The sequence below is a fragment of the Rattus norvegicus genome, chromosome X (genome assembly GCF_021556685.1).
Source record: "Rattus norvegicus strain SHRSP/BbbUtx chromosome X, alternate assembly SHRSP_T2T, whole genome shotgun sequence".
NCBI classification, from domain to species: domain Eukaryota; kingdom Metazoa; phylum Chordata; class Mammalia; order Rodentia; family Muridae; genus Rattus; species Rattus norvegicus.
The window spans coordinates 78,935,642-78,951,169 of NC_141554.1; the positions used below are offsets into that span (position 1 = coordinate 78,935,642).

General features: G+C 36.2%; 1 protein-coding gene across 45 annotated transcripts in view; it reads right to left on the reverse strand.

Moving 5' to 3' along the window:
• Positions 1-15,528, reverse strand: part of Atrx (ATRX, chromatin remodeler) — a 146,334-nt gene that overhangs the window by 54,457 nt on the left and 76,349 nt on the right. For 44 of the 45 annotated variants that reach the window (NM_001105757.2, XM_087599093.1, XM_087599092.1 and 41 more), the window contains 5 exons: positions 7,456-7,592; positions 6,879-7,052; positions 4,224-4,317; positions 2,839-2,941; positions 1,925-2,146 (listed from right to left, as the gene is read on the reverse strand). In NM_001105757.2, coding sequence (NP_001099227.2) covers positions 1,925-2,146; positions 2,839-2,941; positions 4,224-4,317; positions 6,879-7,052; positions 7,456-7,592 — 730 coding nt within the window. Of the gene's footprint in view, positions 1-1,924; positions 2,147-2,838; positions 2,942-4,223; positions 4,318-6,878; positions 7,053-7,455; positions 7,593-10,760; positions 12,675-15,528 lie in introns of those variants that run through there. The other variant, XM_087599097.1, reaches the window with a different exon arrangement.

Here is a 15,528-nt window from a genome sequence, read left to right on the forward strand (position 1 = left end):
GCAAGGGAAAGCGAGAGAGAAGCCATGTAATGGAGAGAAGGGGCTAAATATAGATTCTAATTCTAAGAAGCTAAAATATTATGGCACTGAGTAATTTGGGAAAATAATACCAAATTATAAAGTAGAGCCCTGGTTAATTGCTTAAATTTAGTAAAACACTTAGCAGAGCCGTACCCAACTTCTTTAATTGTAAGACAATAAATTTGTATCTTCAAAGAGGTTAAGTGTGTGCTAACTTGTTCATATAAGGGCAAAGCCCTTGATGTCTGCAATCCCCAATCACCCCTCTCTCAGGCAGATCTGAAGTCACTGAAACCAGTAAGTGAAATACCAGGGAATGTGGGTACTCCCCTCTACCATAAATCTCAGTGCTTTGCATGCTTCTCCCACACTCTGAGGCAAACAGGAGGGAGCAGTCTTCATTTTGGACCTGTGCCATTGCTGCATGCAATGTGGCCATGAGCAGCACCAGCTATTTAAAAATAGGAAGGTCTTTTCTTTCATGTAATAAGATTTCTTTATCCCTTTCTAAATTAAATTTATTATTAATACTACCTATACATTATTAACTTCATAGCTTACTCTAAATCACCATTTGTGCTACTTTTGTTCCTGTGGTTCTTGGTGGAGTGGTAGTTGGCTTAAACATTTTGGGAGACATGGTTTCTCTCTGTAGGTCTGGCTGTCCTGAAATTCACACTGTAGACAAGGCTGGCCTCAAATTCACAGAAATCTGCCAGTCTCTGCTTCCTAAGTGCTCAGATTAAAGCTGTGTGCTACCACATACACAGTGGTTTTAACAGACTTACAAGTATTCCTTTATCTGGCTTGATTTTGTGTTCCGATTAAATGGTCTCTGAGTGTTACTAAGGACTAAGCTCACCAAAGAAAGCCACTCACATGGACCACTGTAGAAAGTGACCAAGGTATCCATCCCAAAAGATATACAATCACAATACAGAAAAGTGAGAATCATGAAAATGAATCCCAAGAGATATACAATCACAATATAGAAAAGTGAGAATCATGAAAATGCAAAGCAAGACACCTTAAAAAACTTCCTCAAAATCATATTACTTGAAGGAATAATGTTTAATATCATCTTGTACTAATGGTTAAAATCTTATGTTATAATCTTAACTATTGATGAAAGATGATGCTATTGCTGGGAACTATCCCAAAATCTAGAACAAAGTAAAGACATTAACCAAATCTAGTGATGTGAGGATACACAAAGCAAGGATAATAGAGAGATGCCTCAGAGGTTAATAGCAGAAGAGAACCAGTGAGTCCTAGCACCCTTGCCTGGCAGCTCTAATGCCTAAGCAGATCTGACACCATGCTTGGGCCTTAATGGGCAACCAACCACACATATAAAACAGACAGACAGACAGACAGACAGACAGACAGACAGACAGACAGACAGACAGACAGACGCACACACACACACGAACTGAAACTAAAGTAATGTGTTTAAAAAATAGAAAAAAGAATTTCAGGGATGGCCAAATAGCTGAGGAGAAAAAGGTTCTCTCTGTACAAACCTAACAACTGAGTAAGATTCTCAGAACCCACATAAAGCCAAAAGGAGCGAATTAATCACAAAGTGCCGTCTGATACATACATGGGCACCTAGGCACAAATGCACAGCCGCACATAACGGTTTTCAAAATTAAAAGAAAATTTTAAAAAGAAATTATGTTCCTAATTAAGTATACTACAATGATTTTGGTGATCATACCAGTCTCAAGTGTTTCCAAGTACTTAAGTATACACAGACTAAAAAGCAAAGCATACTAGTACTGGTATAAAAGAATTTTACCCAGAAATCTGTAGGTTATGATGACATTCAACTCTTGAAAATCTGTATGCATCTATGACACATGTCTATGAAAGTTATATATCAAATTGGAAGTTTGGTTACCTCTCTTAATTTCTCTCTTTCACGTTCCCTCTCTGCAATCCGTTTTCGCCTCTCTTCCTCTTCTTTAAGGGCATTTTGTGTTTCTGTTCTTAGTTTATCATCTTTAAGAATCTTCCGAATTTTCTTTCTGCCTTTTCCAGGTGACTTAGAATCATCATTTTCATCTTCCTCCTCTTCATCCTCCTCATCATCATCATCCTTTCTTTCTTCCTCAGAATGGCTCTGTGAGATTTAAACAGAAACAATGAGTAAAAATGTCCTACCGTATTCACTTCATGTTGCACTATGAAATGTGCCAACAGGAGGTAGATGGAAAGCTTTATTAATTATATCTAGAAATAAAGAAGTATTACAATCCCAAGTAAACCTTGACGAAGGAAAACAATGAGGGCAAAGGAGTCAGATAGGTATTTATTTTTAAAATATACACAAGTGGCCTAACAAAAACATGAAAAGTGGTCCAGGACAATGAAAAATAAAATTCAAGACCACAAGAAGATACCATTTTATACTCATTATCTCATTATAACTACTGTTATTAAATAAATAAGGAAAATGTAAAACACTAAATGTGAGGTGGTAATGCCAAATGATATAACCAATATAGAAAAATAGGTAAAAATCTTTTAACATGTAATTATTTGCATGGCCCAACAGCATTCACAACTTGTATGCATACCAAAAACAAACATTTGAATTGTCATTTCATAATCTCATGACTCAAAGTAATCAAAAAGAAAATAAAACATTAATGATTATGGGGCTAAATAAAAAAATCAAGAAAAAAGGAAAAAAAAAGATCCTTTCCATAAGTTTTAAAATTAAATATAATCAAATGGAATTACTGACTGAAATTCAAAGAGAAAATAGTGAATTTATTATTAATTGAAGCAAACAATAAACATCATTCTTGCCTTATTGTCACTGGAGGAATCCTCTTGAACCTTAATGCGCCGTCTTTTCTTCTTTTGTTTATAACTTCGCTGATTTTCCTCCAATTCTGCTTTCTTCGCAGACCTGAAGAAAAATTTAAATGGAAAATAAAATGCTTCTGTTCCTCAAATTAATTCTGTACTACTTCGGGAACAGTACATGCAAGGGTCAAGTGTATGCTGTGCATATGCTACAGTACCAAGTAGCAAACATAGTCCGTGTCATTATTTTAGTAAGAACAACATGCACAAAGCACACTTAGCATCTTAACAATTTTTAAGTGTATAATTTAGTAGTGTTAATAACACTAGCCATTTGGGACTGCTCAATATACATATAGTATGTGCAAAACATGCATAGGACCATGGGTTTTCATTGCCAGCACTACCAAATCAAGCAATTAAAAATAATGAGGGGTTAGGAGTATAGCTTATGTAGTATAACTAAAAGGGACAGAACCCTAGGTCCAAACACATATACTGGGTGTGGGGGTAAACATCTGTCAACTAAGTACCCAAGAAGTGAAAGTAAGAGTAATGAAATTCAAGGTCATCATGACAACATAGTAATAAGTTCAAGGCCAGGAGGCCAAACTATATAAAACAGGAAGGAAGGAAGGAAGGAAGGAAGGAAGGAAGGAAGGAAGGAAGGAAGGAAGGAAGGAAGGAAGGAAGGAGGGAGGGAGGGAGGGAGGGAGGGAGGGAGGGAGGAACAGACGGACGGACTGAAAAAGATGACAATGACGAAGGCCTGGGCCTGTATCTCTTTCCAAAGAACATACAAGGCCCTGGGTTCTATAGATTAAGTATAACTACTTGTTATCTCAATGTTTATCAATACCTATTCATTTGTACAATGTCTTGGATCTCATTTCATGGAGATATTTTTATACAAGCATGTCATATACTGACTAAATTCATTCCCCATCCTCCTTTTCCTGAATTCCTTCACTGAATTTGTGTGTGCACGCACTCATTCTCTCTTTCCATTCGAGCAGCCCCAAGGATCCAACTTATCAGCAAGAATCTTTACCCAGTGAGTTTTCTCATTGACACCTCTTCCTCTTCAGTACAGTAATTTCAAATCAAAATATTACATATTGTGTTAGCTACAAAGCTGTTTTTCAAACAATTTGAAAGTATAGTCAGTTCATGTTAATTCCTAATGTTATGCAGAGGGAGGGACCACAGGAAAAAGAGGAAAACCCAGCAGGACTTGGTTGTCTCCTTTCACCATGTAGGTCCTAGAAAACAAGCTCTGGTTATCTATCAGTCTCAGCGCTAGGCAGCGTTACCTGCTAGGCCATCTCTCAATGGTCCAATTTCTAACACTGAAATATAAAAGCAAACAAAAAAATAAAACTAACCTTGTTCTAGGCCGCTGTTCATCCTCAGATTCACTGACTTCTTCACTAACACCTGACTCCTGAAAGTCAGTGTCTTCTGAATCCTCACTGCTCACTTAAATTTAGAAAAAAATAAATTACTAAATATTTTTCAAAAGAAACAGACTCCACCTAGTAATTTCACATTTCAACATTAGAGAATTACATAAAGAACATCAGGAATGGGGGGAGGGGCTGTGTATGAATTCGTATTACAAAAGGTAACAAGCACCATTCAAACAAACCACACAGTGGTGCACACCTTTAATCCCAGCAATCAGGAGGTAGAAGCAGGCAGATCTCTGAGTTTAAGACTAGCCTGGTCTACAGAATGAGTTCCAAGTTTATAGTGAGACCTTGTCTTGAAAAAGAATAGGAACCAGATATGCATTCGATGTTGGCACATTGGCTAGAATGTCAGAGATCCAGCACACATGGCCATACTGAGTCATCTCCTTTCTCTGCTCTCCATTGTTTTAACCTCTACATTTATGTCATGTGTACAAGGGTTTTGCCTGTGCATGGATGTTTATGTGCCATGTACAGGCAGTGCCATTGAGGCCAGAAGAGGGTGTCAGATGCCCTGAGACTGGAGGGACAGACAGTTATCCTCTGAAAGATGTAGTCCTCTCAAAGAGCAACTAACAGGGACCCATCCCTCCAGGCTCTGTGTCTGATCAGAAGATCTAAAATACTCTAAAATCTGACTATCGAGATGTTCCAGTAGTGAAAACTACCTTTAAGCTATGTAGATGAGGTGTAGGTGACACATAAATCAAGGTTGTGTTTTAACATGGGCCCCTTCCCCAAGATCTCTCATTATTTATACACCAGCCTTTCACAAACACAGGCCTGTGGCACACAGGCGCACATACACAAACACAAAAGCACACACAAGATTGAAATCTCTCTCTCTCTCTCTCTCTCTCTCTCTCTCTCTCTCTCTCACACACACACACACACACACACACACACACACACACACACACACACACACACACACGGTTCAAATCAAGACCTAAATAATGAGTCCTCTATATGGGGAGGACAACAGCAGACAGAATAGCAGGTGATTGTCTTGGGTCATTTTCTTCCTGTGTTCTTGTTTATTTGTTTGCTTGGTTGGTTGACTGATCAACTTGACATAAGTTTGACTCACTTGGGAAGAGAGAACCTCAACTGAGAAGAAAATATCCCTACTGGAGTGACCTGTGTGTAAAACGTGAACATTTTCTTGATTAAGGATTGATTGGGAGAGGGAGATTAGCTCACTGCAGAAGGCACTGCCCTTGGGCAGGTGGTTCTGAGTTGTATAAGAAAGCAGAATGAGTAAGCCATGAGGAACAAGTAAGCGAGTAAATGTTCTCTATGGCCTCTACTTGAATCGCAACCTCCAGGTTCCTGCACATCTTCCCTCAGTAACAGAAGTGACCTGAGTTCAAGTTGTACAGTGAAGTAAACCCTCTCTTTCCCAACTTGTTTTTGGTCATTGTGTTTATCAAAGCAATAGAAATCATTAAAAACAGTCCTGGTTTTGAGTGGAAGACAGGCTGAATGCCAAAGCTACAGAAACCATTGATGGCAAAAATGTTATAATTTTCTAGTCAAACACAGGAACCAAACATGAGATCAGATATTGAGTGTGAAGGGTACCTCTAGTGCTATTACTCTTTCATTTCTGCATCACAAGTGTGAGAATAGAAATAGAATAATTCCAGAAGGCCAAACTTTCTGGCAGCACACATAGGGCAAGAAAAGGAAGATGACCTTGGAACATATTACAAAGCCAGAAAGTAAAGTAAAGCAGTGTCCAAACAATGATGCATACATGTGGAAAGGACACAGAATCCAACTTGATGCAGAATGCTCAAATCAAAGCAATTCATAATTCTGTGTTTGTAAACCATAATCCCTCACTAGTCCTAGGAAACGTCTAAACTATACAGTCAATTAGTGCAGTCAGACTGCTGGACAGGAGAATAGAAAAAATTCCTTCAACCACACGTGCTAGCCAACATTCCCTTATGTTTGCTCCACTCTCCCCTTTCTTAACCACTAACGAACACTACTTTCAACTTTAGGAACTAAAATGTCACATGAGAATATGCAATACATTTTTCTCTGGCTTATTTCATTCAAAACAATACGTTCTAGTTTTATGAATTTCAGTACTCCTGGTGTTAGTCCAAACAGAAAACTATTATATCAATTATTTCTATATTCATTTTGTATTCACAATACTTAATCTGGTTCTAGACACAGTAAGCACTTGCAATGTGAAAAGATTCACTCATCCAGGGCAGAGTGGCATAAACCATAATCTCAGTACTCGGATGGTCATCAGTTTTTGTCAGACGGGGCTATAGTATAAGACTCTGTCTTAAAAACAGACAGAAATAAAACAAAGGACTCAGATTTCCAATACAAAGAACACATAATCTGAAATGTTTTACATATAAACTCACAAATCTACCCAAATCAATTTAATGTTCTACCACCTTTCAGTAGGAAATCACCAATGTGCTGATATTCTTAGGAGCAGTGATTAAGTGTCTGAGCAGATATACTCAAATTTCACTACTAGAACTCATTGACAACACCAGGCTTTCCTTTGCATTCACAATTAAAATGTCTTACCCTTCCTTCTATTTCTTCCTTTGGTTTCTTTATGCTCTTTAGGCTTTGTCTTTTTCTCTTCTCCAGATTCTCCATCACTCAAAGACAGTTTATGCCTCAAAAGTCTATGTCTATATCTTGGCTTCTTAGATTCTTCAGAATCGGAATCCGATTCAGAATTGACTTGGTTGGAGCCTTTAAAATAAAGAAAATACATTAAAGAAGCACTCTTTCAACAGACTTTCTTTGAAATGCCTTTATAAAACTATTGTGCATTCTCATGATTGCCATAATTCATGGAAAAGCCCCTTGTATCCATGAGCTGTGGACAGAGGATCGTTTATCAGCCTTGGCTACTAAATATGAGCTATCATCAGTGTGCATCATTTTAAAGCGTGAAAAGCCGCCCTTACAGTTTATGGGCAGAAACTCAAACAACTTAAATACCATATGCAATTATCATTAGATACTCAAATAAGTTGTGATAATAAAGTTTTAAACCCCTTCTAAAACCTCAAATAGCATTTCCTGAAATTTCTTGATCACACATTCTTCAAAGACTAAATGGTTAATAAATTAAACTATAAAAGAAGCTCACCATCATCACCTGGTGTTTCTTCACTCTGTTTTCCAATTCTTTTCTTCTCTCCCTCTTCAGGTTCATCATCTGAAGATCCATCCTCATCAGAGGAAAGATTGGCTTTAATTTCTTCTAAAAGCATCTTCTTGGCAATTCTTTAGAGAAAAAATAAAAAGCTATATTTGGGGGGCTGAAGTACATTGGATTGAAAACAAAATCTCTATATCAAAATAGAAATATATGTTATCGTAGACTTTATACACAAGTAAGAGACTGGCAGAGACCATGTTTTAACATAAGCTACCAATGAACAAAAATGTTCACTGCACTCATTTCAGTTCCAGTATACTCTAGTATACTGACAACTTTCAGGGATATATTTTATTAGCGACTTTAGCCAATTGAAAGTTGATGCTGCCATCATCCAGGAACTACCATGGAGAGATAGGCTAACAAGAGTACGTTCATTTATCCAGACAAATGGCATTCCAAGATAAAATGCCAAAGAAAAGGTTTTATTCAACGAGAACAAATTCTCAGAAAAAATCAATATCTAATAGGAAACAGCATCTCCTATTACAGAATGTTTGGACCTGAATTTCAATTACACCATAATATGAAGTACTGAAGCAACCATCAGACATTAGTAATAGTCAAGCTCCGGTAGAGAAAGGATGAGTGTTCCTTATTACATGGTCAAAGAACACAAATTATCATAAATGAATTCTAAGTTTCAGAAAAAATATAGTACAATAGCTTTGCTCACACAATTTCTCAAAATGCTTCTCAACTAATTTGCTAATAAAAAATTGCTTAGAGAGAAAATAGAGCTTTTACTAATGTCCTAAAAATAAACTCCTAGGAAAATTTCAAGTTTGTACTAAAGAAAATTATCTAAAAATGTAAAATAAAAAGACATAATGAAGGTTTTGTAAAAGGCATGGCATGGACCAGTCTGAGTATCCTTTTGCAAGGAATTCATAAATCATAATAAACTAATAAAAAGAAACTATGAGAGAAAAGCTCACAAAGAAGGGGGCAAGATCCTAACAGTTTGTCGTGACATCTGTAAGATAAGCATCTACTCGGCAATCAAGATTGACCAATTTTGGGCCTATGTAACCTTTGCTAGCTTTTTTGTTGTTGTTTATTTGATTTGGGGTTTTTTGCTGTTGTTGTTGAGACAAGGTATAACTATATAACCCTGGCTGGCTTGACATTCACAAAGTCCTGCCTCTGCCTCTGCCTCTGCCTCTGCCTCTGCCTCTGCCTCTGCCTCCTGAATGCTGGAATTAAAGGTATATGCTACAAGGCCTGGACGCCTTTGCTATTTCGTGGTTTGAAACTAGATGGCTTGGCAGTTAAGAGCATTGACTGTTCCACAGGTTCTGAGTTCAATTCCCAGCAACCACATGGTGGCTCGAAACCCTCTGTAATGAGATGTGATGCCCTCTTCGTGTGTGTCTAAAGACAACGACAGTGTACTCATATGCAATAGATAGATAGATAGATAGATAGATAGATAGATAGATAGATAGATAGACAGACAGACAGACAGACAGACAAATAAATGGAAAGAAAAAGAAACACCTCTCTCCCTTTCTTAAGAAGCGGTTTCATTTCAATGAAAAATTCACACCAGGGTAATTAGTAGTAATATATATATATATATATATATATATATATATATATATATATATATATATATATAGTATAATATATATAATAAGGCCTCTGTTTTGACAGACATGATATTTGCAATCAAAATGCAGAACAAACACACGTAGGCTGAAGCAAAATAGAGAATCACTTCCATAAATGTGTATTATATGTCATTTTGTACTTTCTCCTAAGAGTCACAAAACATGATGTAGATGGACATGACTTTGCTTTTCTTGTGTTTTCTGCTGTGATTTGTATTTTAATTAAGTATAGACACTCTTAACTAAAGCAGAGGAAGCTGTTACACATGTAGATGAGTGGTGTTGGCTTGTACTGAATATAGGAAGCATTTAACTAACAGTAGACTAAGTAAAGGTTGCAATATCTTATTTTGACAATAAAAAGGTAACAAAGATCATTTACTCTAATCAGTTTAAAAAATAAAGACTATCTGACACATTTTCCTCCTTAAGATAGTTAGCCATTACAAAGGGAAGTTCTTTAAAACTGATCCAAAGGATTTTTATGGAAAAGTTATACACTATAACAGTACTTCTCATGAACCTGGAAAATCTTTCTCAAGTTAAACTAGGTAACAAATTTTGGATAAATGAGTCTATATGTATAAAACCTGTACATGAAGTGTTGAGTTTTAGATTAGAAATAGAAAACTATTTATTTCACTAGAAGCTACAGATTTATAACATGATTTGGATAAGACATTAACAGAGCCAACAGAACTACCTTCTGAATCTATTTACTATAAATGTCAACACAACCATTTGTGACTACAAATTCAAAACTCTTTAAAAGTTCAATGCTAACTATAAAACCTTATTGTTAATTGTAAGCAACCACATAATTTTTCTTCTCTCAAATTCTAAATTCTTAAGAATATGTCTAACTGGGAAGTCAGAATGTATAAATCTACCTAATTAACTCTCATGGCCTAGTAAATTTTAATGTAAATAATGACACAATATTACGTAATAAATTATACAATAAATCACAGGAAAAATCAAATATACATATTAAAATTACAAACTGCCAACCATCTTCAGTAACGGTGTATATACTATGGGAAACAACTATAGTCACTTTAGAATCAAACCACAAAATTTCAGAGAATGGTTGTTTTTCTCCATCACTGGTTAAATCTAGACTAGTGGAGACTCATTATTTTACCAAAGGAAAGTCTTATTTACAGCCAAGCTTGCTCATGAAACTGATTCACTTCCCATAAATTACAACTGATGGAGAACTGGAGATGTGAGACAATGATTAAGCACAGGTACTGCTCATCAACAGGACATGAATTTAATCCCAAGCACCAACATCGGGCAGCTCACAACCATCTGTAACTCCAGCACCAGGGGCACCCAATATCCCTGGCCTCTGTGGGCACCTGCACTCATATGCACATACCGACACACAGATATATACATAATTGAAAGTACATTTCAAACACAAAAAAAAATCAATAATGAATGACAGCTATAATCCTAACCTACAACAGAACCTGCTATATGCTACAATTATAATTTGAAGGACCTAAGGGCTGAGGCCAACCTTCGACCTGAGTAGTCAGCAAGCATGCTGAGGTGAGATGTGTCCCACCTACAAAGCCCGCTGTGAGATGCTTTAAAGGGAAACTCCACTACCTTAACTCTGGAGTCACGGGCCACAGAGACTTCAAAGACATCATCACTTGAGAACCAGCTGAGGCTGGCAAAGCATCATTTTGGAGGCCTCGGCTGCACCCATGCTGGTATGCATGTGATGGATGTATAGTCATGATCCCTAGTTGATTCTGTTTGCTCTGAAGTTTCCTTTCTTGAGGCTTTCCAGGACGTTTCTGGGAAACTCATCCAGGCAACAAGGTACTGCCCCTGGAATCTCAATGATCAAAATTTTATCTTGGGACAGGTAGAGCATCCAAAGCAGTCAGGACTCTTAGCAGAAGCATTAAAGGCACAGGCTAGGCCATTCTTGTGGAGGCAACCTGGGCAGGGCCCAAGGTAAAAAGAGCCTCCATTTTCCTGAAAGGGAGGGAAGGGGAAGGGGAGAAAGCAAAACAATGGGAGGGAAAGTAAAACCCCACAAATAATCAGGCTGACACAAGATAGAATAGGAACCCAAAATCCATACAAACTGACTCTTCTAAATTGCACGATGAACACTAAGATTATGTCTTAGTGAACCTCATCTACTAAAGAAAAATAATAGGAAATGAGCCTAATAACAAACAAGCAATCAGAAAAACAAAATTAAAAAGCCAAAAACACTGTTAGAAATTATGATCCTATCTAGAAACAGAATGAGTAATGAATGCCTTATTAACCTGCTCACACAGGAAAGGGAAGGAGACTGCCTCTCGCTGGTATGCAAATCAATAGCTGAAAACAGAACATTTTAAATAAGGATCTCCTACACCATAGAGCTCTAAAAAAAGCCATAACAAAGGTGACACAGAATGTTAGAGCCAGAAGGCAGGATCTTACATTCCAGTTAGAGACAACAAATGACGTAACTGAATAAACAAAGATAGTGTGAGAAGGCCAAGGAACAGAGCCTATGATCCTATAGCCCATTCAATTTCAGTGTGCTAATGCTATTCTCTCTAGTCATTAACTACTTCTGTGCTAATGCTACCCTGGACAAGCACATCATAGTCGCTCTCAAAGGTAGGGTGTGTGTGTGTATGTGTGTGTGTGTGTGTGTGTGTGTGTATGTACATACATACATACACACATTCATTCATTTTAGGGATATTCAATTTTTATGTCTTTATAAATTACAAGATTCCAAGTTTTGATTTTTAAAGATTCTTCTTTGCTAAAAGAAGAGCTCTAAGCATCTATACGGCACTATGTCTGTATTTCTAAAAGAGTGACAAGATATCAGATAATGAATGCATCCTGTAACTACTAGTTTACTATTTAAGTCTCTAAAAACAGTCAAATTAAAATTACATTTTTATAAGGCCAATGAATTTTTTTCTGTATATAAAAGCAACGGAAGTTATTAAGAATTGTTTATGTATGCATAATGTGTCATGATAGAATATATAGTTAACAAAATAAAATTGTTGGCTTAAATACGTTATTTAGACAACCTAGGTTCTAAGTAAATGTAACACAAAAATATAACATTATACCTTCCAAGTTTATTTGTTAAAAAATTCAGAGGCAAAAGGCTATGGAAGAATTACTATTTTCACTGAAAAAACAATGGTAAATACATATTCTTCCAGAAGAATATAAGACACTGTTATAATTGATGTCATGTTCATCAAAGGTTATATTATTTTTTAAAAAAATCATAAATTAGAGGAATCTTAAAATTTCTACATTAGTATATTATTTTAACTCAGGTACAAAAAGGTAACTGTAGCCAAAAATGACAAAAATCATAAATAATTAGTAAATAATCAAAAGCTAAACAGTTATAATCACCCTTCAATCACATGTCTTATCAAGTCTGTATATAGTGACGAGAAGCCCTGTTTTCTTTTTTGTTGAAAATACCAGAAAATTAATATCAGCATTATTTTTTAAAAGATCAGGACTAGCTGTGTGAACCCAAGACGGTGGGTGGCACACACCTTTTGTCCCTGCACTCTAACAGCAGAGGCAGTTGGAACTTTGGGCTCATGGCCAGCCTGGGCTAAATTCAAAGCCAGGCTGGTCTGAACAGTGAGCTCCAGGTCTTAGGACGTGTTTAAGAAAAAATAAAAAAAGAAAGAAAACCAAGAACCTGTGGTTGTTAATATTTTATACGTGGGCTATTCTGCTTAAAACACACAAATCAGAAAATGAGTATTTCAGCTAGGCAAAGTGGTAACACACACCTTTAACCCCAGCACTAAGGAGGCAGAGTCAGACAGAAATCTCTGAGCTTGAGGCTAACCTGACCTACAGAGCATGTTCCAAGACAACCAAGGACAAACACAAATGCCAGTCTTCAAAAACTAAAATATTAAGAGAAAAGGAAAAGTAAGATAATGAATATTTCTTGCCTTTATTTAAGAAAAATTAGGGGGCTAGAAAGATGGCTCAGTGGTTAAGAGCACACTATGCTCTTCCAGAGGTCTTGAGTTCAGTTCCCAGTACACACATGGTGGCTCACAACCATCTAGTCTGGGATCTGATGCCCTCTTCTGGCGTGCAGATTTAATATATATATATATATATTAAATCCTTTTTAAAATCTAAGCTTTTAGAGGAATTTTATTAAGAAAAAATACATTGACATCAATAAAGGACAATTAGCCATACTAAAAAATTCATTATTCAATATTCTTATACTGAAAAATAAAAACAGACTTAAATTAAAATTCCTACTTTTAAAATATCAAACTTAAAGACAAAGGCTATCAAGTCAGAAAAAGGAATTCCATTGCTAACACTAATGTTTTTGGCACACTATTTCTCATTTGCTCAAAGTCCCAATATCACCAAACAAGAAAGTCTGTTGCATATACTATGTAAGCCCTACTCACAGAATAAGAATGGTACCGATACTATTTCTTTCTTTGATGAAGAGTCTAGTACAAAGAAGAAATTTAGTGACAGCTGCAATCAGTTTAGTTATAGGCCAGTGAATTCTACCTATAGCTTGTGACAACTCCTTTAGACTTAATTGACTATACTTACCAGAACTATGTCAAGAAAATAATTGAAAAAGATTAATGTAAAACCCCTAAATACTTAAAACCTTTACTCCAACAAAACGAGAAGGAAAGTTCTTCACTTCAAACGCGGTCTGTTTTTTAAGTGCAATAAAGATTCTAAAAACTTTTACTAACCAAAAAAGTACCACTGAAAAACAAAAAGCCACAGGGAAAAAAGTCTAGATTTGGCAAATTTGTATACAGAATAAAAAAGGACATGCAGAGGAGAGGGTCATCTGGAAATGTATTTCAAATGAAAGCCATATTAAAGACTTGTGATACACTTATTTCACTAACTCTACTAAAATCACGCAAGTAACCATTAAATATCTTCATTATGATCAATATCCAATAATCATTAGTCTCTTCCCAAGGAATTAGGCTGTATTAACAGTACAACATATTCGTTAGTAGAATATCCACTTCATACAAACAGAAGTAAATATAATTTGTGTATTTCGTAGTTTAAAGAAAAAAAAACCTATGGCCAAATGAAACAAGGGTCTCATTCTCTAAGTGTAGTAAAACTATTATCAATAATCTCCACACCATAATTACATTTATGGAAAAATTAATTTAGTGTCATCCAGAGAAAATCTGAGAAAAAAGTACAATATTACTAAAACCATGTACATCTTCTTGAAGAATAAACTAAGAATGTATATATTTGTGAACACACACTAATATTCCATTACTGAGACCCATTGACAGTATAAGTTTTAAAATATATACAATGAGAAATGTTTGGTTAAAAAGTCCCCAGATATAATGATGAAAACAAAAGAAATTATAATATATGTATACACTGAATCCCCAAAATCTGATATGCTCTGAAAAATCTTTGAATATGTAGATCTGGGCTATTCAAACAGTAAAATCTAGGCAAGTTAAAACAATGTCTTATAAAAACGTCAAATTGTGAAATTTGAAAAAATTTCCAGAGAACTTTGGCTAAGAATTGCAGACCAATTTTTTTTTCAATTGCATGGCTGTCTCTTCAAGGCAAGGAGCAATTTAAAACTAAACTATCTGAGGACTGGAGAGATGGCTCAGAGGTTAAGAGCAATGTCTGCCCTTCCAGAGGTCCTGAGTTCATTTCCCAGCAACCACATGGTGACTAATAACCAGATATAATGAGATCTGGTGCCCTCCTCTGGCCTGCAGGCAAACAAACAGGCAGAACGCTGTAAACAAAATAAATAAATAAATAAAACTTACACACATGCGCGCACGCGCACACACACACACACACACACACACACACACACACACACACACACACACACACACACACACACACAAACCAAAACCCTAAACTATCCCAAAAGCAAAGGAAACCTTACCATAACAGCACATTCACACAAGTATGATAAATAACAACTTAAAAAACAAGCAGTGGGCAGCACATTTCTTTAATCCCAGCACTTAGGTAGCAGAGGCAGGCAGATGGGTATATCTGAGTTCTAGCCTGGGCTATACATAGTGAGACCCTGTCTTAAAAAAGGAACCACGGGGTTGGGGATTTAGCTCAGTGGTAGAGTGCTTGCCTAGCAAGCGCAAGGCCCTGGGTTCGGTCCCCAGCTCCGGAAAAAAAAAAAAAGGAAACACAAACCATTTGGCATTATTATTATTTTATCTTTTAAAAATTATATAAGCTTAACATGAAAAATCTGAGGAAAATCCTCAGTTGCATAAATTTCAAAATATAAAATCACTAACATTTTCTTTAAAAAAGAAAAGCTCAATCAAAAAAAGGA